This window comes from Leucopleurus acutus (assembly GCF_964270905.1).
Source record: "Leucopleurus acutus genome assembly, chromosome: 3".
In the NCBI taxonomy this organism is placed as follows: Eukaryota; Metazoa; Chordata; class Mammalia; order Artiodactyla; family Delphinidae; genus Leucopleurus; species Leucopleurus acutus.
In genome coordinates, this window is record NC_139145.1 from 67,448,147 (window position 1) to 67,470,660 (window position 22,514).

General features: G+C 35.1%; 1 protein-coding gene across 6 annotated transcripts in view; it reads left to right on the forward strand.

Annotated features, from left to right (window-relative positions):
- The window catches only part of RAPGEF6 (Rap guanine nucleotide exchange factor 6), a 221,816-nt gene that overhangs the window by 174,480 nt on the left and 24,822 nt on the right, over window positions 1-22,514 (forward strand). For all 6 annotated transcript variants that reach the window (XM_082837180.1, XM_082837181.1, XM_082837182.1 and 3 more), the window contains 4 exons: window positions 3,309-3,549; window positions 5,755-6,138; window positions 13,668-13,879; window positions 19,217-19,340. In XM_082837180.1, the coding sequence (XP_082693306.1) occupies window positions 3,309-3,549; window positions 5,755-6,138; window positions 13,668-13,879; window positions 19,217-19,340 (961 nt within the window). The remainder of the gene's footprint in view (window positions 1-3,308; window positions 3,550-5,754; window positions 6,139-13,667; window positions 13,880-19,216; window positions 19,341-22,514) is intronic.

Genomic DNA, 22,514 nt, shown 5'->3' on the forward strand with positions numbered 1-22,514 from the left:
TTGAACTTTTCACTATACCGATTGTCTTATTTACTTGATTATTGTCTTTCCTTGAACCACAACTTACTCTCTTGAATATAAGCAAATCTCTGCAAGCAGAGACTTTGTCAATCTCATTTATTACTTCATCTTCATCACCTAGAACACTAATGATGTATAACTGGCACTCCATAAATATTTGTACAGTGATTAACAATTTAAAGCAGAATGAAGAGGCAGTCTTCTGCTTTTGTTAAATGATCATCTTAAATACCTAAAAAGTTCTATTTTTAGTGTAATCTCAAGGTCAAAACATGTATCCTTCACTTATCTCATTTTTTAATTTTATTTATGAGAGATAGTTAACACTCTAGAAATTTTGCCCTTGGATTGGAAGTCCAGGTATCTGAATTTCAGTGCTTGAATTCATTTACCAATTATGTAAGAATTTTATTATGGAATATGAATCATAAGACTGATAAATGCTGTACTGCTTCAAGATTCTTTTTAAATGTCTGTTTTGCTTACAGGATTATATTTTTATGTGCATTCTAGCTTTGTGCCTAAAATTTGAAATGTTTAGATCATTTTTTCTTCTTGATTCAACTTTATTCTAACTTCATATTTACCATTCATCTAAACAATTAACATTTGAGTGTCTGCCATGTGCCAAGTATTATGTTTGGCATGTATGATGTTCTCCTGCTAACACACGTTTGTAAAGAAAATATATGTGTTATACTGGTAGCAATTCTAAAATGGAAAAAGAGGTTTACATTGGCACTGATATCTGCGTGGAGAAATTTTTTCCTCCAGTGTCTCTGAAAATGTGCTCTGAAATGTTTTTCTAATTTGGCATTTATTATCTTGGTGAATTAACCAGGTTTGGGTTATGGAGTACCGTTTGGATAATTCCGTTTGCAGATCTGTTCTAGAGCTACCCATTTATGATGCCTGAATCCCACTTACATGACTGTATGTCAGTTTGTCCTTTGCATGAGAAACAAGTGGTTTTAACAGAGTATGAATTTAACAGAGTGTAACAGAGTACAGTGTTTAGCAGGATACACAAGATACAGACATCTGTTCCTTCCCAGATGTTATAGTATGTTAGCAGCAAGAGAAATGTATGCAAATTCCCCACCTGTCTTTGTGAATAAATTTCTCTGAAGAAATTAATAAAAGGGATCAGAACATCTCCCTATTCCTTCCAGGTCAGCCAGCTCTGCTGGCTGAGGCTCAGCCCCCAAAGACCTAGTAAACAAATCCAACTCAAGAGTCCTGGACAACTGAGACCTATTTTTCTGAAGAGGGTAGGAACAATACAGATAATAATAGTAGTTGTTTGACACCTTTTGTAGCGTTAAAAGGGATAATGAAACTGTTCTGTCCAGTATCTTTCTTTTGGAAAACTGAAATTTCCAACTTCTTGCATTTTCTAGCCCAGAGTAGAGAAGCATCTCGTTCGCATGGATTAAGACCCTACATTATGCCTTGTAGACTTAGAAACCTGATCATGTCAGCAGCATGCTGAGGATTGACTCATTTGCAAAGAAATAGGAACAAGAGATGTTTGGTGACTCAGATCTTTGTATACCTTAAGAAAAGGCAGTTTGGTGCGTGCATCTTACGAAGGGGACCTGAATAGATGAAGTATTCTGCTTCCAATTTGACAGTAGACCCAGAACATTCAAAATATCTGTTGGCTAAGAATCCTTCTTCCTGGAATTGTATTTGTGTATATTCAGTTGACTCTTCCAGTCCTGAGAGTCAGTCTCTGTCTTTTTGTGTCCTCAGCCTCACTGCATACTTTATTCTGTGAAATTATTTCCTCCCACATCTATTTCATTATTCTTCTCTTTCCTTTAGCTAGGATTATACCTCAGGTGGTTTTGAGACAAATTTGTAATTTTTCTTTTCCTCTTAATCTTACAATTTATACAATGCTAAGAAGGAGGTAATGCTAGGCAAAGAATATACCATTACTTGAGCCACCAAAATATCCCCAGCCCACCCCCACTACACACATGACAAAAATATCCACAATAATACGTTTTTCCTGATTTAAAATGAAAGAAATTTTTGTAACAATTTATTATCATAAGGAAAAATTTAAGTTTTTCATGTTAAATCTCTTTTCACTTAATTATTTTTAATTATATAGTAAATTATGTAATAAAAATATAATTATATTAAAAAAATTAGCCCACTGTTGTCATATTGATCATTGTTCAGGAAGTTTTAGCCAATGCCATATAAGAAGAAAAAGAAATATGATAGAGTAAGAGGGAAAAATACCATCATTTACATGTACATAATATATGAACATTTATCTTAAAGTAGGACTTATTTACTAATAGCAGAAATCACAAAGGCAAAGACTGAGATTTAACCACATGAATATTTAAATTTTTCCTGTGTTAAAGTATATAAATATAAAATCTGAGAAGACATTTGCCACTTCATAGTAGACTGTGTTGGTATTTAGTATAATTCAGTAGGAAAAAGCATGAAGAATACCAAAAGGTATTTTTAGAAAGGAATAATAATGGTTCATTAAACCAGTGAGTCTCACCAGTAACCAAAGAAGTGAAATATAAAATAATGACACATTTTTGGAGGGCAGAAATGCAATAGGGCTTTCAAAATGGAAAAAAAAAAAGTTTTAATAAACAGTTTTGATAAGAGTGTGACTAAAATTGTTCTCTTTATACCCTAGGATGATAAAATATTATAACTGTCCTGGAGAACAGTTCAGAACTATATTTCAAAAACCTTAACAATATGTATGCCCTCTAACTCAGCATTTCTCTTTTTTTGGATTTTCCCTGAGGAAATAATCAGCTTGCATGCAAAGGTTTATCTACAGGGAGAGTTTGGGGTGGGGGGAATTATTTACCATACTGTTACTTATAATAAAGGAAAGTGATATGCAAGGTAAATGTCTGTGATTAAGGGTTTGGATCATTTCAAATTATCAAATACATATTGTGAAGTCCTATGCCTCCATTAAAAAATGTTTTGTTGAAGAATATTTAATGGCATAAAAATGTTTATAATAAAAATTTTGTAGCTTCCAAATTGTATGCGTAGTATGACTCTAATTTTTCTCTTTTTCTTGGTGTTTTCCTGTGAACATATATTAATATTTTGTCATCTGAAAAGATACATTTATTTATTAATAAATGCAGCAATGATTTCTCTTAACCTCCTGAAATAGAAATGTATATATTACTGTTTAGAGAGATCATTGTCTTCCAAATTATTTTTTGAAGAGTTTAAAAGCCATTTTCTGGAAAATAACAGGACATATTTTTGTATTTATACAGATATTCCTGATCAAGTTATAAGAGTTTTCAAAGCAGATCAACAAAGTTGCTACATTATCATCTGTAAAGACACTACAGCTAAAGAAGTTGTTTGTCAAGCTATTCATGAATTTGGTTTGACTGGTGCATCTGACACATATTCTCTCTGTGAAGTTTCTGTTACTCCTGAGGGTGTCATAAAACAGAGGAGACTTCCGGACCAGTTCTCCAAATTAGCTGATAGAATTCAGCTCAATGGAAGGTGAATGTGCTTATTAATGAATGTAATTATTTCTACATGTGTTTTTGAAGATTCCATGCTAAAAGAGATACTTTAATTAAGAACATCATGTTTTTAGGTCCACTGAGTTCTCTCTAAAATTAACATGTATTTCTCTTTTGTTAGCTTTCTGTTGTCTCCGTAATTATGTATAATAGAATCTTACAGTGTTAGCACTAATAAGTGCTACCCAAAAGTGGGAGAAAGAAAGGGAGGATAGTGTTCTAAAATATTTTAGCCCTCCTGCTAAAATGAAGTCTTACAACCACTGGTATAGTCCAATCCCTGTTTTTTATAGAGGGGGAAACTAGATGATCCATATCTTTATATGTATCTGAGTGTATATATGTTAATTTATAAATTTGCTTTTTAAATGATCAGTATGTACTTTGGGGAGAAGAAGTCATAGTTTTCATAATTCTTTTTCTTAGTAGTTTTCCTTTGATGAATATACAGGAAAACTTTTAAAAAATGTTTTTAATGTGCTCTGAAAATTATTTGATCAACTAGAAGATAGCTTTAGTACTACATTTGTTCTTTGGTGATTTTCTCTGACAATAATGCAATCTTTTTAGTGAGCCCAGATTCATATGTAGGATGAGAACCTTGGAAACCTTAAAATGACTATCCATCATGGTTGCTGTTAAGAAAGAGTGGGTTAACGGTGCTTTGCTGGCTTTACATAGTGGTTAAGAGCATGGACCCTGGAGCCAGACTGCCCAAATTCAAATCCCTGGTCTGGCTATGTGATCTTGAGCAAGTTATTTAGTTTCTCTGTGCCTGAATTTTCTCATCATAAAGTGGGATGATAATAATGGAACCTACCTCAGAGGAATGTTATGAGAATTAAATGAGTTAATAAGCATAACATACTTTAAATGTTAGATATAATTTTATTATCTATAATATGAGTTTCAACACTTATTTAGGGTAATCTCTTAGGCATGTGAACAGTTTAAAGGCAGAAGAAAAAGAAATATAGTTCCTTGACAATAAAACATAGATGGACACAAACTTAGGCTTAGATCAAGTTGTATGTTAGAAAAGAATGAAGTAAAAACTACATGTGATACAATATGTAACCTCTTCTGCAGCAACAGCCCTGTATATTTCCCAATTGTGAATTCTTTACTTAACCCATCTCTCAGCTTTTAAGTGCCATAAAATTGTTCATCTAAAAAGGTGAAAGGCAAATGAAGATCTTTTTTATGGTTACTGGTCAGTGCCATTTGCTGGAATGAGGTTTTGGATTTATCAAGGGAGAAATCAGTAGTGGAAGAGTTTCCCTCCTGTATGGGTTTTATTCTTCTTTGCTTGTCTTGGAAATTTAGAGTTAAGAAGGGAATGAGTGCAGCAACAACTTCTGAGTAGAGATGTGAACAGTCTTGATTCAGGAGTTTATTCATGCTATCCATGAACAAGTATTTGTATAGTACCTATTATGTATCCTATATCCTTATAGAGCCCTCACAAAGCTTTTGTTCTCAAGAATATACACGTGATTCTTCACATGTCATGAGAGTAGTTTCTTAAAATGATTAAGTTCACAGCATAATCAACATTTTTTTTTTTTTTTTTTTTTGTGGTACGTGGGCCTCTCACTGTTGTGGCCTCTCCCGCTGCGGAGCACAGGCTCCGGACGCGCAGGCCCAGCGGCCATGGCTTACGGGCCCAGCCGCTCCGCGGCATGTGGGATCTTCCCAGACAAGGGCACGAACCCATGTCCCCTGCATCGGCAGGCAGACTCCCAACCACTGCGCCACCAGGGAAGCCCCAACATTATTTTTATACTTTAAAATAATAGATGTTAAATGGTGGAATAAGAGGAAAACTTCTTCAAAGTCTTCTTATTTAAAATATTAATTTTCCATTTTATCTTGTTTTAAAATATTTATTTATTATTTAGTTGCACTGGGTCTTAGTTGCAGGAGGTGGCCTCCTTAGCTGTGGCATGTGGGATCTAGTTCCCTGACCAGGGATCGAACCCATGCCCCCTGCATTGGGAGCACGGAGCCTTAACCACTGTGCCACCAGGGAAGTCCCTCTGTCTTATCTTTAAATCAATATTCTGCTGACATTGCTGGCAAAAAGTTATTAACAGTATAATGATATTTTGACAACAGTGATAGAGGGAAAGTGTCCTTATAAATGTGAAATCACTTATAAAAACAATTTTTTTCCTTTTAGATATTATTTAAAAAATAACATGGAAACAGAAACCCTCTGTTCAGATGAAGATGCTCAAGAACTAATTAAGGAAAGCCAACTATCCATGCTGCAGCTCAGTACTATTGAGGTGGCCACTCAGCTGTCAATGAGGGACTTTGATTTATTTCGTAATATTGAGCCTACTGAATATATTGATGACCTTTTTAAGTTAGATTCAAAAACAGGAAATACTCACTTGAAAGAATTTGAAGATATTGTAAACCAAGAGACATTCTGGGTGGCCTCAGAGATTTTAACTGAATCAAATCAGCTCAAACGAATGAAGATTATTAAACATTTTATTAAAATTGCACTTCATTGTCGAGAATGTAAGAACTTCAATTCCATGTTTGCAATAATAAGGTAAATTTGTACAAATATTTCTTTATGGTTTTGTCATGATACTGGACATGAAGCTGATTTTCTTCTTAGGTATTAAATGGCTGGGAGAAGAAAAGTTCAATTAATATGTGTTTATATAAATATTGTTAGATTTAATATATTTTCCATTCTGGTGAGACTGGTTTTTTTCTCTTTTTGTTTCTTCCATCTTTCAGTCACTTAAACATTTTTTTGGTAAGTATAGGTGATTGCCTTCCCAATTTTCTTCCTTTCTCCCCCTTTGGGGTATTATACCCTCTTGGATGTATGCCCAATAGCTGTCTTTATCATCAGACTTCTGTGCAACAGGCAGTGCCTGCCTCACCATGATTTGACACTGAAAAATTAATGCACTAAAAATTAATGGTATTAATGCACTAACTTAAAATTGCTATTTTGAAGTGACAACAGCAGCAACAGTAATAACAGCAGCAGCCATTTGGTGACCTCTTCCTGTTTCCCACAGACTATACAAGGTATCAGTGAATGTGTTACCACTCAGACAAAAGCTGGGCCATAAGAATTGTAAAAATCCTTCAAAGTTTATAAGCCCAGGAAGTGTGGATGGTTACATGAGGTCCTGGGAACCTTCTTCCTTCTCTTCACTTATTATGAGAATCTAGGTCTAGGTAATTTATTTTCTGACCCTCATCCAGCACAATGCTGACCAACAGAGGGATTCCTCTTAAAGCAAGTCTGATTTTAATGGTGGAGGGTAGTGGTAGTTTGGTCTGTTTATAAGGCCATGTGCTTGTATATGGCAGCATAATAGCTACCTTAACTAATCCCATCTATGCACACCCTCCAAAAAATTAATTATGATTTATTCCTAATACTCACATGAGATAAAATTAGAATCTTTAAGGAACTTTTTAATCATAAATCTGTCATAGTAATAGAAAACTCCTCTATGAAATTTACCAGTGGATGCAATTGAACTAGGCACTGTGGAGGAAGTATTGAATAGAGATTAATAGAGTGACCTTTAGAATCAGCTGCACCTGTATTTGAATCTGGCCTCTAACGTGTCAAGGGGAAACTGAAGACCGGTTTCTCATCTGTGAAATTCAAGAATTACACCACCTACCTCACAGTTTTTAACAGCTGGGTCTAAAACAAGAGAACAGAGATGCCATTGATAAACACTTAGAAGGCTAGAAATTGAAAGTATTTGTATAGGAAGCATGGAGTAAAGAATCTGAGAGTTATAGGCTCAGTTTCAGAGTATTCCATTAAAAAAAAAAAATTGATTGACACCAGAAGAGATCTCTGTGTCCAAAGAAAATGGTAAAGAGCTAAAAACCATACCTTAGAGACCATCCTCAGGGTGGAGGTAAAGAAGAGAGTCCAGCCAAAGAAATAGAGGATCAATATAAGAAACAGTAGGAGAGCACAATTTTGATAGTGTCATTAAAGCCAAGGAAACAGAATGATTTGAGCGAGGGTGGTGGACAGCAGCCCCAAGATGGGCATAAGAAAGGCAAGATTTGGTTAAGAGGCTTTGCTTTGGTTAGGAGGTTTGTTTTGTTATGAAGAACATTTTATTATATATATTTTCGATAGTTCATGTAAAGTTAATTGCTTTGTATTCTTACATTTTATATTAAAATACATTACAGAATATAAAGGATATATTGACTTTTCAGCAGAGATGACACAGGCAAATCAGTCACTTATGGCTGGAATTAAATAGCATATTTTATTTATTTCTCTTTTTTTAAGTCTAGCCAAAGGTTTGTCAGTTTTGTTTATTATTTCAGAAAACCTGTTCTTAGTTTCATTGATCTTTTCTGTTGTTTTTCTGGTCTCTTATTTATTTCCACTTGGATTTTTGTTATTTCCCAGAAGGCTTAGTTTCTTCTTTTTCTAGTTCTGGTTACATATGTTATGTAATTTACTTGAGGTCTTTCTTAATATAATTATTTATCATTATAAACTTCTGTCTTGGAACTGCTTTTGAAGCATCCACCAAATTTTGGAACGTTGTATATCCATTTTCCTTTGTTTAGAGGCATTTTTTAATTTCCCCTTTGGTTTCTTTGACCCATTGATTGTTCAGGGGTGTGTTGCTTAATTTCCATATATTTGTATTTCCATATATTTGTATATTTGTATTTTCCATTTTTCCTCTTGCTGTTTCACACACTCTGGTCAGAAAAGATACTTGGTATGATTTGGGTCTTCTTAAATTTGCTAAGACTTGTTTTGTGGCTTACATGACCTATCCTGGAAGATGTTCTGTGCATGCTTGAGAAGAATGTGTATTCTGTTGATGTTGGATGGAATGTCCTGTATATATCTGTTAGGTCCATTGATCTAAAGTATGGTTCAGGTCCAACATTTCCTTGTTGATTTTTTTGTCTGGGTGATTGATCCATTGCTAAAAGTGGGATATTGAAGTCCCCTGCTGTTACTGTATTGTTTTTTTCTCCCTTCAGATCTGTTGGTGTTTGCTTAATATACTTAGGTGCTGTGCTGTTGGGTGCATACATATTTACAATTCTTATGTCTTCTTGCTGAGTTGACCCCTTTATCATTATATAATGACCTTCTTTGTCTCTTATTACCATTTTTGACTTAAAGTCTATTTTGTCTGACATAAATAACTCTATTCTCTTTTGGTTTCCACTTGCATGGAATATCTTTTTCCATCCATTCACTTTGAGCCTGTCTGTATCCTTTAGGCTGAGTTGAGTAGTCAGTATATAGTGGGATCTTGGTTTTTTTAATCCACCAGTAACTGTGCCATTGGATTGGAAAATTCAGTCCATTTACCTTTAGAGTAATTATTGAAATGTAAGGACTTCACCACTGCCATCTAATTGTTTTCTGGACGTTTTATAATTCCCTTGTTAACTTTTTGACTCTGTTGCTGTGTTCCTTTGTGAATTGGTGCTTTTCCATGGTGGTATACTCTGATTCCCTTTTCATCTTTTGTGAGTCCACTATAGGCTTTTGCTTTGTGGTTACCATGAGACTTACATGAAGCATCTTATTAACAGTCTGTTTGACACTGATAAAATTTCAGTCACATACAAAACCCTACCCCCTCTTTTATGTTTTTAATGTCACAATTTGCCTTTTTATATTGTGTATTCATTCACAAATTATAGTAGCTAGAGTTATTTTTGACACTCTTGTCCTTTAACCTTTATACTCTAGTTAACATGCCATCATATTTCAGTGTTGAGAGTTTTTAAAATTTAACTGTATACTTACCTTTATCAGAGTGTTGTATATTTTTATATGTTTTCATGTTACTAGTTAGCATCATTTCATTTCATTTGAAGAAGTTCTTTTAGCATTTCTTATAAGGCACATCTAGTGATGGTGAATTTCTCAGCTCTTGTTTTTCTGGGAAAGTCCTCCATTTCTCTAGGATAACTTTGCCAGATAGAGTACTCTTGACTGTTAGACCACTCTCTCCTGGCCTGTAAGGTGTCTGCTAAGAAATCTGCTGATAGCCTAATGGGGTTTCCTTTGTAAGTTACAATCTTTTTTTCTGTTGCTGCCTTTATTATAATGTGTCTTGGAGAAAGTTGTTTTAGATTGAAATAATGGGGTGACCAATTAGCTTCGTGAGCTTGGATGTCTAGATCTCTTGCCAGGTTTGGGAAGTTCTCAGCCATACTTCTTTAAATAGTCTTTTTGCCTCCTTTTCCCTCACTTCACCCTCTGGAACTTCAGTGGTTTGTATATTGGGGTTTTTTTTTTTTTGATGGTTTCCCAACTTTCTTCATTCTTTTTTCTCCTCAGACTGAGTTATTTCAAAGTTCCTGTCCTCTATCTCATTGATTTTTCCTTCCCTTTGGTCTACTAGATGTTGATGCTCTCTAGTGCATTTTTTCATTTCATTCACTGAATTCTTCGGCTCCAGAATATTCATTTGGTTCTTTCTTGTGATGTCTATATCTTTGTTAAATTTCTTATTTGGATCATATATTGTTTTCCTGATTTCGTTGAATTGTCTTTGTTTTCTTATAGCTGATTGAGTTTTCTTAGAACACCTGTTTTGAATTCTTTGTTAGGTAAATTATAGATCGCCATGTCTTTGGGTTTGATTACTGGAAGATTACTGTGAACTTTTGGTGATGTTGTGTTTCCTTCAGTTTTCATGTTACTTGCTCTTTTTGCATTTGAAATAGCATTCACCTTCTCTGAGTTTTATGTGTTGCCTTCAGGATAAAAAACCTTTCATCATTCTTGATATATTGCTAGATTCTGAGGCTTTCTCAGGCATTGTGTGGATACATCTGCTCCATGCTTCTTTTCCCTCTTGTGGCAGAATTCTGAAGCTTGTATGTCTTCTCTGTATCCTAGGATGTACTGTGTCAGCTGCTGATAGTCTCTCTTGTTTTCCTAAAGGTAGTGCTACAGCTCAGGTTTGTGGTTTCTTCTTGGCCTGTTTCCTGTGTGTGTTTCCTCTCTACCAGAGCTTTCTCTTGGGACCTTGCACAGGGAGCCAGTAGCAGAGTGGGGGGAGGTGTGGGTTTGTGCATGTTGAGCTGCAGGTGCTCTTGGGTACGTTGGGGGGTTTACAAGTGAGGTTTTCCCTGTGGCTCCTGGATGGGCTTCCTGTTGGAATCCAGAAGCATTTAGCAGGAACCGCATCCCTTTAATACCTCTTGGAATCTTATATGCTGCTCTTCTGATCTGTTCCCTCCCCCCAGTCATGGAGCTCCCACTTTAGTGCTCTGGATGCTACAAGACAGAATGAGTGTCTTTGGCAGCATCCTACACTGCTAGGGCAGCCAAGCATTCACTCACTGGCTCTCCCTTTCCCCTGTGGGAGAAATCATAGGCCGTCTAGTTTAGGCTTAAGCTATGCTTTCCTTGATGCCAGCAAAGTCAAGCTATTTCTATTCCAGTGCATCTGCACTCTTTTTTTCTGTTCTGTTATATTCCAGCAGAGTGTTTGAACTTCTCTGGAAACCTGGACTTCACAAAGGCTCTCTTATCTGTAGCTGACCACCCAAGTCAGTGTTCTCCATGTGTTCCCAGACCACAGCTAAGAGGGGCCAGAACCATTTCATAGTCTCCTGTAGGTTCCACAGCCAGTACCCAAATCTACCTGCTTGTTACCCAGTATACCAGTGGGTGAGGCTCCTCTCAGGTCCCTTCGTCTGTGATTCTGGGTCTCACAACTCCCACAGAGGCACTACTTACTGTTCATGGATAGATGCTGAATTTTCGTTGTTGGGGCAGGGGGTAAAATGAGGGTCGTCTTATGACAGTATAATGCTGACATCACTCTCTCCAGTCATCTCCTGGTTGAAGTTTGTTTTCTAGTCATTTCTTGCACAAGGGCTTATGGGAATTATATATCCTGAGCATATTCAGAGTGTTTTTCTGTTGGCTTTGAACTACAGTGTCAGTTTATCTGCCTTTAAAATTCTTGTCTAACATGTAATTTCTTGGGAACCTCATAGATAATGGCTCTACAACTAGCATTTTATATAGCTGTTCAAGTTTCTGTGTTTACTCTCTTTATTATTTCCTTATCTCTGAAGTCATTTACCTTTACATGGGTGTTTCCACATCTCATTTAGTTTTGTATCAAGTTCTCTGGAACTGTGGTATCTATTCTATAGATTCAGTTCTTTTGTTTCTGAATAGTTTTCTCAAATTGTACTTTTGAATATTTTTTTCAGTTCCATTATTTTCGTTTCCTTCTTCAAGGATACCAATTATATATATTTTAGATCTCCTTTGTCTTCCATATCCATTATTTTCTCTCTTGTTCTTTTCAGCTCTGTCCATTTCCATTGATTGCTTTTGTTAATCCTTTCTTTTAAGTCACTTGCCTAAGGTTTTAGCAGTGTCTTTTTTTTCTTTATGTAGGTTCCAGTGTTGCCTTCATTTCTCTGTTGGTTGCATTTTTTTCTTCCATTCTTTTCTAAACTTTACTTAACTTTTTTATCAACTTATATATTTTTTCCCTAAACTCCTATATCACTGCATTACTCTTTGTTTACTTTATTAGTTCATTTGAAATCATGGCTAGAGTCATTAGTCCCAGTTTTTATTGTATTGTTGGAACATTTTCCTGCTTTATGATCTTTAAGTCTTTGTTTTTCCTTGTAGCAGCATGTTATAGCTCTGGCATTCATTCCTTCTTTTTGAAAGACATGAGTTTTCCTATACCATCTATCTGCAGGAGATTCACGTGGGAGAAAAGCCAGGGCAGTATCCCAGGCTAGCAGAAATAGAGCTTGTATGTGAATTGTTTTACCCTTTACTTCTCTCCAGCAAATGAAAATTGGCAGTTTTATGGCTGTGTACAACTCAGTTTCTCCCTTCTTTCTTGTGTCACTGTTAAATTCCTTCTTGCCAAGATGTTATATCACTGTGTGTACTGTGTTAATCTTACTTTCCCTGACACTCTCTGGTAAAGAACAGAGTCCAACCCCCTCCTAATTCTGTCAGCCTATGGACTCTGTTGTGTTGTTCCAAATACGGGATTCCTGGTTTGCCTTCTGGGTGAGTTACCTGCTTCAGAGAGCTGTGCTTTACCAGCTTTCATTGACATCTTCAGCTGCAGGCATTCTTTTTCAGCATTTTGCCTACTCAAAGTTGACCTTGACTATTTTTTGACAGCCTTTCTAATGTGTTTAGGAGTTACAGATATCTCTTAGTTTTGGTGGAGATGAAATTTGCATTCCTGTTATTCATCCTTGTAGTTGTTTGGGATGATTTCTGAGAAGCAGAGGGAACAAAGATACCTTAACTCCACACTTTAAAATCAGAAATCAAGAGAACATTTTAAATACCATAGTATTGGTAAAAGTCAGGTGGCTGAGAACAAAAGAGGGATTAACTGGTAAGAAAATTGCACTATTCATTCAGCAGCATACCTATGAGTTGGTAGTATAGAGGTAAGGGATAGGGAGGAGGAGTTGTAGCCTAATTGGCATGCATTATTTTTAAAGTTAGGACCATCTAAGTTTGTTTAAAATCCTATAGAGAGGAGACATTGAATATATGAAGGCCTGAGGGACAACAGGATTAGAATCTAGGGATATGGAAGTATTGGAATCAGGAACATGAGTGGCCAAAATCTCAAGGAAAGAAGGTTTTCAGCCCCAGAACTTGCCTTGCTTCTTATATAACGCTTGTCATCACTTACACCACTCTCAAATAGGTAATTTGTCCATAAAGTTATTTCTGAGCAAATAAAAAAACATTGTGATACTTGAAGTTTATTTTTAAGTTAAATGCCTATTTTATGGAGTTACTATATTTGTGATTTACATGCAGACTACAAAATAAAGGCTGTTGGTATACAACCATAGGCAAGTAATGTAGTTCCTTTGAAGGAAGTTTTCCTTAAGATCAAGGAGTCCCTTTTATTTATTTATTTTTTCATGGTTCTCCTGTTTATTTCAACACATTGAAATTTGTCCCTGCTTATTTTACCTTTATTAGAAAAGATTGGTTTATACACTTTCCTGACCTGAGTCCTTTCTCTCCCACAAGTCCCTTTCTAATGTTTTTATTCTCATCTTCGGCAGTGGCTTGAACCTGGCATCTGTAGCACGACTCAGAGGTACTTGGGAAAAGTTACCAAGCAAGTATGAGAAACACCTCCAAGATCTACAAGACCTTTTTGATCCATCTAGAAACATGGCAAAATATAGAAATATTCTTAGTAGTCAAAGCATGCAGCCTCCAATTATTCCACTCTTCCCCGTTGTCAAGAAAGATATGACATTTCTACATGAAGGTATTTAAAAGTAATTTGAAAATGAGCATATTTAGCTTCAGCTAATTCTCCATAATTGTGATGTGTTTAATGTATTTTCCAGTCTATTGATTAAAAGTCACTAAAGCTTTACCCAGTTAAATGCAGCAAATCTTAGGAACCAAAACCCACATTATTGACAAGAACAAATGTAGGTGTTTACCCAATGCATTCAAACTTAAAGTTGACTTACAACCAAGATCAGACTTTTTGATCTTATTTATTGTTTTGTTTAGTAATATTTATCCTTCCAACTTAATTTTTTAATTACTAAACACATACAGAAAAGTACCCAGAACAAGTGAACAACTCAATGAATTATGACAAAGCAAACACCCATGCACCCAACATCCAGTCAAAGAAATAAAATATTGCCTACCTCCCAGCACCCCCACTCATGCCCTTTCCTGGTTACCACCTTCATCTTCCCCAAAGATAACTAGGGTCTTGACTTCTAATACTGTGGTTTAGTTTCACCTGTTCTTGAACTTTATATAATCACAGAGTATGTTTATTTTTTTAGTTTTGGTTTGGCTTCTGGATTATTTTGGTCCACATTAGACTTGTGAGATGAGATTCTTCCATGTTTTTGAGTGTAACTGTACTTCATTTTCAAAACTATTTAGCATTCATTCCATTACATAAATGCAATACAGTGGATTCATCCAATCCATTGATGAGCATTTGATAGTTTCCACTGTATACGAATAATGCTGCTATGAATATTCTTTCACATATCTCGTAGTGCACGTGCATTTTTGTTCAGTATAATTCACAGCGAAATTTATGGGTCCTGATATTCATATAATCAACTTTGGAAAGCAGTTTGAGGTTAATCTACTAAAGTGGAACACTGGCAGTGTTTTTAGCATTCTTGCTGTTCCTCATTCTCACCAACACCTGGTAAATTGATTCTTTTTACTTTCATCCATTCCAGTAGGTGTGTAATTGTATCTTGATGTGGTTTAATTTGCATTTCTCTGATTACTAATGAGGCTGAACACACTTTTGTATATTTATTCGTTCTCTTTTGACAATTATCAGTTCAGTGTCCTGCTTATTTTTTATAATGTTCTGTTTTTCTAATATACTTTTTAAGAATTTTGTGTAAGTCCTGTATATAGTATGACTTGCCTTTTGACTCTCTTAAGGATGTCTTTTGATGAACAGCAAGTTCTTAGTTTTAAAAACCAAATTAACCTTTTGCCATGTGGTTTATCTGCAATCCCCTTAATTGATTTTTGTGAATGGTATTTGTCCTCCATTAACTTGCTGACTATACACAGTTTTACTCATTTTCTAGTGTTACACTAGACATTATATTGGGTTGGCCAAAAAGTTTGTTCGGTTTTTTCTAGTAGCTCTTAGTTGTCTTTCACTTCATTCGAAACAATTTTGTTAGATTGTATCATGACAGCTGTCAAGTCAGCGTGCGTTTTTAAAAACCTTATCAAAATTGGTGGATTTTTGTGTAGCCATTTTAATATTGAAGATGGAAGAAAAAAGCAACATTTTTGGCATATTATACTTTATTATTTAAAGAAACGTAAAAATGAAACTGAAATGCACAAAAGGATTTGTGCGGTGTATGGAGAAGGTGCTGTGACTGCTCGAACGTGTCAAAAGTGGTTTGTGAAGTTTCGTGCTGGAGATTTCTTGCTGGACATTGCTCCACGGTCGGGTAGACCAGTTGAAGTTGATAGCAATCAAATTGAAATATTAATTGAGAACAATCAACATTATACCACACTGGAGATAGCCAACATACTCAAAATACCCAGATCAAGCATTGAAAATCATTTGCACCAGCTTGGTATGTTAATTGCTTTGATGTTTGGGTTCCACATAAGTTAAGCGAAAAAAACCTTCTTGACCATATTTCTGCATGTGATTCTATACTTAAAAGTAATGAAAACGTTTCGTTTTTAAAACAAATTTTGACTGGTGATGAAAAGTGGATACTGCACAATAATGTGGAACAGAAGAGATCGTGGGGCAAGCAAAATGAACAACCACCAACCACACCAAAGGCCGGTCTTCATCCAAAGAAGGTGATGGATGTTGTGTATATGGTGGGATTGGAAGGGAATGAGTCTTCTATTATGAACTCCTTCCAGAAAACCCAATGATTAATTCCAACAAGTACTGCTCCCAATTAGACCAACTGAAAGCGGCACTCGACCTAAAGCGTTCAGAATTAGTCAACAGAAAATGCATAATCTTCTATCAGGATAACGGAAGACCACATGTTTCTTTTATGACCAAGCAAGAACTGTTACAGCTTGGCTGGGAAGTTCTGATTCATCCGCCATATTCACCAGAGATTGCACTTTCGGATTTCCATTTATTTCGGTCTTTACAAAATTCTCTTAATGGAAAAAATTTCCATTTCCTGGAAGACTGTAAAAGGCACCTGGAACAGTTCTTTTCTCAAAAAGATAAAAAATTTTGGGAAGATAGAATTATGAAGTTACCTGGAAAATGGCAGAAGGTAGTGGAACAAAAAGATGAATACGTTGTTCAATAAAGTTCTTGGTGAAAATGAAAAATGTCTTTTTTACTTAAAAACCAAAGGAACTTTTTGGCCAACCCAATATATTTATACTTGTTGATATTAATTCACGTAATATTTATTAGTACTTTTCTGTGTGTCAGGCAGTGCAAGAAGTTAGACCACTTAAATTCCCATTTGCTCACCTCCCGACATATACAGTTGTTTCCATGCCTTTAAATGCCACACTATACTATTGTTGTTTAGTAAAGTCAGTATTTATTTAGCTTTACCTGCATGATGATATTGTTACTTTTCCTGCATTTCAAAGTTTTCATATGGTTGGGGTTTTTTTCTCCTGTAGAACACTGATTATTATTCCCTTATGTGCAAGTCTACTGGTGATGAAATCTCTTACTTTTTGTTTATTTGAAAAATGTCTTTAATTAATATTCATTCTTAAGGCATAACTTTGGTTGGCACTTACCTTTCAACGTTTTGATATAACAAAACTGTCTCCTGGCTTCCATTGTTATTGTTGAGAAATCAAGTGTCAGTCTTATTTGTTGTTCCTTTGACAACAATCTACCCTTTTTCTCATAGCTGCTTTATAATTTTGTCTTCTCTCTATCTCTGTTTTTCTCTAGTTTTGCTATGATGTGACTAGGTGCAGCATTTGGTTTTCTCTGACCTGGATATTTTTATTCATTCTGGAATTTTCTCCCAGCTTAATGTCCAATTTTTAAATTATTTCTTCAACTGTGTACTAATTTACTGTTAAATTCAGCAGCAAATTCCTTATTTCAGTTATTGGGTTTTTTTTTCCAGTTTTACAATTTAAATTCATTTTTATCTTCATGTTCTCTGCCAGAGTTCTCAGTGTTGTTTTTTATAACCTTGCACATATTTACCAGTTACTATTGTGTTTGTCTCCAATAACTCCATAATCTAGATCCTTTATGAGTCTTTCTGTTGTCTTTTTTTTTTTTTTCCTTGCATTTCAATCATGTTGAATTTTCTCCTGACGTACCTGGTTATTTTTGACCAAATGGATGTTGTGTATAAAGAAATTACAGAAATAATCTAGGGTTTCAGACAATATTACATTCCTCCAGAGAGAATTAAAGCTTGCTTCTGCCAGGCAGCTAGGGGTGCTAGCAATCCAAAAATCACCTTAAACCCTTTTCATATTTTGAGATAATTTAACACTGAACTTTTATCCCAGTCTGCATTTAGTTTATCTTTAGTTTGAGGATATATTATATGCCTTCAAAATCCCAACCCAAAACATTGAAGATTTATCTAGACTTAAGTTGTTCTTCTCTAACTTCAAAGGTCATGGTGGCACTACTCAGTTTTTCAGCTCATCATCCCCTTTTCTGAAATCAGCAGATGCTGGGTCAAGCACTGGGAGATGCTAAACTTGCCACAGATCTTCATTATTGCTTCAGATCTTCACAGCCTTGATAGTTTTTGATGACTTAAAACATTTTTTTTCTATTTTTGTCCAACTTTTCTAACTGTTCTTAGCAGATGTGTTGTGCCAATTAACTAGTTGTTCTGCCCCCACTTTCATTATCACTCCTTTTTCATAAGAAAATATCATTATAGGCTTCAAGTATATTTTTCTGACATGCTCCCTCAAAACATGTTTATGTGACTTGAAAGTATTTTGGGTTATCATTTTGTTTTCAACTCATGTTGAGACCCTGAACAATTTATATGTCCAATGGATAGGTGCCATTTACTACAAAAAGGGAGCCCACCATGTGTTCCAGACCCATGTGGTTCTCAAACTTGGCTTCAGGGACTTGGAATTCCACAGACACCTCAGGGGCTATGTGGAAAATAAATAGGGTCAGACCAACTGTTAAAGACAGGTGTGATAAAAAGACAGTTAGATTACCCTTTGAACATATAATTTTTTGCCTTGTGGTTTGAACTGGGTAAGCCAATATATGGGCTAAGTCTGGTCTCATTCCTGTTCTCGTCAAAGAAAAGTAGACCATTTTGAGAGGTGTATGAGTTTTTTTCCTTAGAGAACTACTTAGTGAAACAGAAACAAAAACCATGGAAGTTACAAACAAGCAAATTTGTGTTTAATGATTAAAGTCATGATTGTAAATTCAAATCCTGGGGAAGAGAGGATGCATGGCAGACTAGAAGATGTCTACCCCTACGAGCCAGCCACCTCTTAATTTTAACTAATTATTACCACTTTGAAGACAGACCTATCAATACTTATTATTTAATCCCCCACCTACCCACCCCGCTTTTTTTCTTCGAGAGAAGTCAGAAATTCTTGTTTTCTTGGGATGTCTTCCACTTCTTAAGTGTTGACAACTCATTTTACAATTTATTTAAGTACCGTAAACCATAGAAACCTTACTAGATTAGTTAAGCCAAAGGTCACTGTTTGTGACCTCTGGCTAAAACCTAAGTTTTGAAGTGCTCTACACTGCTGCCCAAAAAAACAGATGCACGTACTTGCCTAAGAGTGGGCTGAGCATCTGGAGAATTAGATTTGAGGAGCTGTATTTTTTACTAGGTGTGCCTACAGCATAATGAAATGGCTTTTAGAAGCTATGCACAGTTTCTCACTTTCCAATAATCATAATCATTACTTCCATAGGAATAGAATTTCTCTCATTAGCTCATTCCCTGGGAGCAGGATTAAACCATCTATGGGTTTATCAGTTCTTGAAAACAAAAGTGACAGTTTGATAAAGAAGGTTCTGATTTGTGCCTCCAACAATAACTTGACTTCTGCTACTTTTATATAGATATTTTAATTTTGGAAGTTAAAAAAAGTTACTTTTATTCTATAGGAAATGATTCCAAAGTAGATGGTTTAGTAAATTTTGAGAAGCTCAGAATGATTGCCAAGGAAATTCGTCAAGTTGTTCGAATGACTTCTGCTAACATGGACCCAGCTATGATGTTCCGACAGAGGTATGTCATTGAAGTGTATAAGTGTTACAGAGTGGCACTGAGCATGATATAATATTTTTCATTTATTGACCATCTGCCATTTGTTACGCAGTGTACTAAGTGCTTTACAGATGTCCCTCTCAAGTAATAGTTTGTCACTATAACCTTTAAAGGTTGGTAGTAGTATTGGCCTGCCTTTTACATATGAAGAAACTGAAGCTCAGAGCAGTTAGGTAATGTGTCCAGGATTACATAAATTGCTGAGATTTGAACCTAGTTCTCTATTACTTTTTTGAGTACATAGATCTGTATTGTTACTGTTAATTAAAATGTCATCTAACTTAAATGTTTAAGTAAGTTGCTGATCTTTACTGAAGTTATCACACAGGACAGATGCTTTCATCTGGTTTCTAACAAAATGTATGAAGTATTAGTCTTCTATTTTTACTGAATATGTCTTTTTATTGAATATTTTTAAAGTTCTATTTCTGCCTAAGTTCTACTTTATTCTTTTAAAATATATTCCTTGGTTTCAAGTCATGGTACTGCTGTTTATTTGTATGTAAATTCTTTAACGCAGTTTAGAAAGTGCCAATTTAAGAATGCTCCATCTCTAATAAAAATGAAATAAAAATAAAAATTGCATTCAATATTAACCTGATCTTTTAAGAATGCTTTTTAAAATTCATTTTTAATGTAATAACAAATGTCTCCTCAAATTATATAAAACATAAAGTATGTTGTCAAGCTGTTCCCAGTAATTTCTGTAATTTTTAGGGTAAAAAGTTATTAGGGTTTTCATTTTTGGTCTGATTTTCTTCTGGGCCTTTGTGTATAGCTTCAGTACCTAAGAGCTTTAAAAATGAAATGTTTACCCAGGCAGACACAATTCTTGTGGCTTGAAAGAAATATAGCCTACTAAGGAAACAAAAATACTTGGTTTTTTAAAAGTTAGAGATGGAGTTTTTGTAACCAAACAGAATCAATGTGTGTCAGGATTGGTTTTTTTATTTTTGTTTTGTTTTGTCTAAATCACCATTCAGAAGTCTTTGTTTTTATAAGTAGTTGACCTGATTGTTGCTCTAGTGTAGAAATTCTCAAAGTATGGAGGAAGGGGTATATCATATCTCCTCTTCCCAACCCATCCCACTTCTGTCCCTGAGAATCACTACATGTAATGAGGGGTGTCATTGCTCAGCAGTGTAGAAGCAGAAAACAGTAAGAACCAGGGACCAAAGCAGACCTGGAGGATTTGTTTCTTTGTTTTTAAGTTTTTGTTTTTGTTATATGTCCCTGTACAGTGGCCCCACCACACCCTGTTGTCTTACACAGACATCCGTCTACTCATGTATTTTAGCACCCTCGTTCCTCAAGATGATAATGACTTTGTGGGCCTGCCAGACCAGTTGATAATATTTTAAGTACAATGCTTCAGAAATGAGCAAAGGAGGAAGAAACTGAGGATGAAATCAGTGAACTTGGCTGTTTCCTTGGGAATGGCCTAGGCTAGAGTAGAATGCAGTATAGGAAAAAATAAAACATAATTAGATTAGACTGAAGTTTTCCTGAATCAGTTGTATTTGTCAGCTAGTACTGAAATGTACTAGCTTTCTTTAAGCAAGTAATTGTCCAGTTTGGTGGTGTATAATATCTTGTGTAGACAAAGTACCCCTTTTATTTTAACACTAGTCAGTGTACTTACTGAAAAACAGAATTTTGGGCTGGCCAGAGCTGGAGCTTATTGGATACAAGCCAGAGATATAATGAGACCAGTCAGGATTGGGGGGAAGGGGCAAAAAAATAAATGAGAATAAAAATTTTAAAAAGAATCTTGATTCAGCCCAATTGTAGTATAAGGAGATACAGGATCATAACGATTTTGATGATATATTTATACTTACATTTTAAGTTGGATTTGCTGGTCAAAATTTCTTGTTAATGCACATTGTAAGAGAATTTCTGCACTTAAAAATGAAATTATAAATTTTTGTTTCTTGTAATTTCATCCTCGCTTAAATGTATGGCTCAAAAATCCTTTTTTAAAAAAAAGTTCAAAAGATCATATTCCTTAATTTAAGGTTTCCCTGAAAACTTTGAATTCAAAATTCATAGTTAGTAAATGTTTTCCCTTAAGCTTCTTATTAACATAAGCCTCTAAATGAATTAGGTATTAAAAATATAATTGGTCTAAAAAAATATATTATAATTGGTCTAAAAGCATACTTTTAAATAGTGTGGAGTTTTTTGGCCTTCAGTACGTATCATAATTCATTTTACCCCCTTGTATTCCATTAAAGTCATTTTACTGTTAAGCTACCTTTTTTTTCTAGTAAAATTTTTCTGTTCTGTCTCCATAGTTTCTCTGACTCACGACTGTTGTCTTTTTTCTGTGCTTTCCTATTCAAACACGTGCTTCAATGTTTGTGGCTCTTGCTTACAGGAAGAAGAGGTGGCGGAGTCTGGGGTAAGTGTAGAGACGAATGCAACTGGAATGAAGGTTGTGCAACTGTTAACATATACTGCATCCTTTTCATTAATGCACGCACGTGAAATAGCATGTGTTCTATTAACCCTGTCAACCTACATTCCTGACAAATAAATGCCTTTTGCTAACAAGGTTAAAATAGTGTTAGAACTAGCTTTTTTTCCCTTTACTTTTCCATTGTTGACGTCCAATAAGTCCCTTTTAGATTTTATTTAGCAGGGTCAGTTAGGTAATGATGACGATAGTATATATTTATTGTGTGCTTCCTATGTGCCATATACTTCTCTGTGCACTTTATATGAATTATTTAATTCTCCAGCCACTCTGTGAAATAGATAATGTTATTCCCATGGTACAGATGGGGAAGATAGAGTTGTCCAAATTCCTAGAGCTCACTAGTGGTGGATTCTGATTCATTAATGGTGGTAGTCTGATTCCAGAGTCCACACTATTTTCTTTTATTCACCTGCCATATTTTATAAAAATAAATGTTTAAGTGTATTAAAATGGGTAAAAGGGTTGTTTATAAAGATTACATTTTTCTATCAGTTTTCCAAAAGGGTGCAGCCTTTATCCAAACTATACTGTAATATTGAGTTTGTAAATAATTGAAATAGAGGATGATTTTAATTGTTCAGATCCACTAATACCATGAGACATACAGCATTGAGTTTTAAATTCCTACCACTTTTAATTAAAGACTCCCTTAT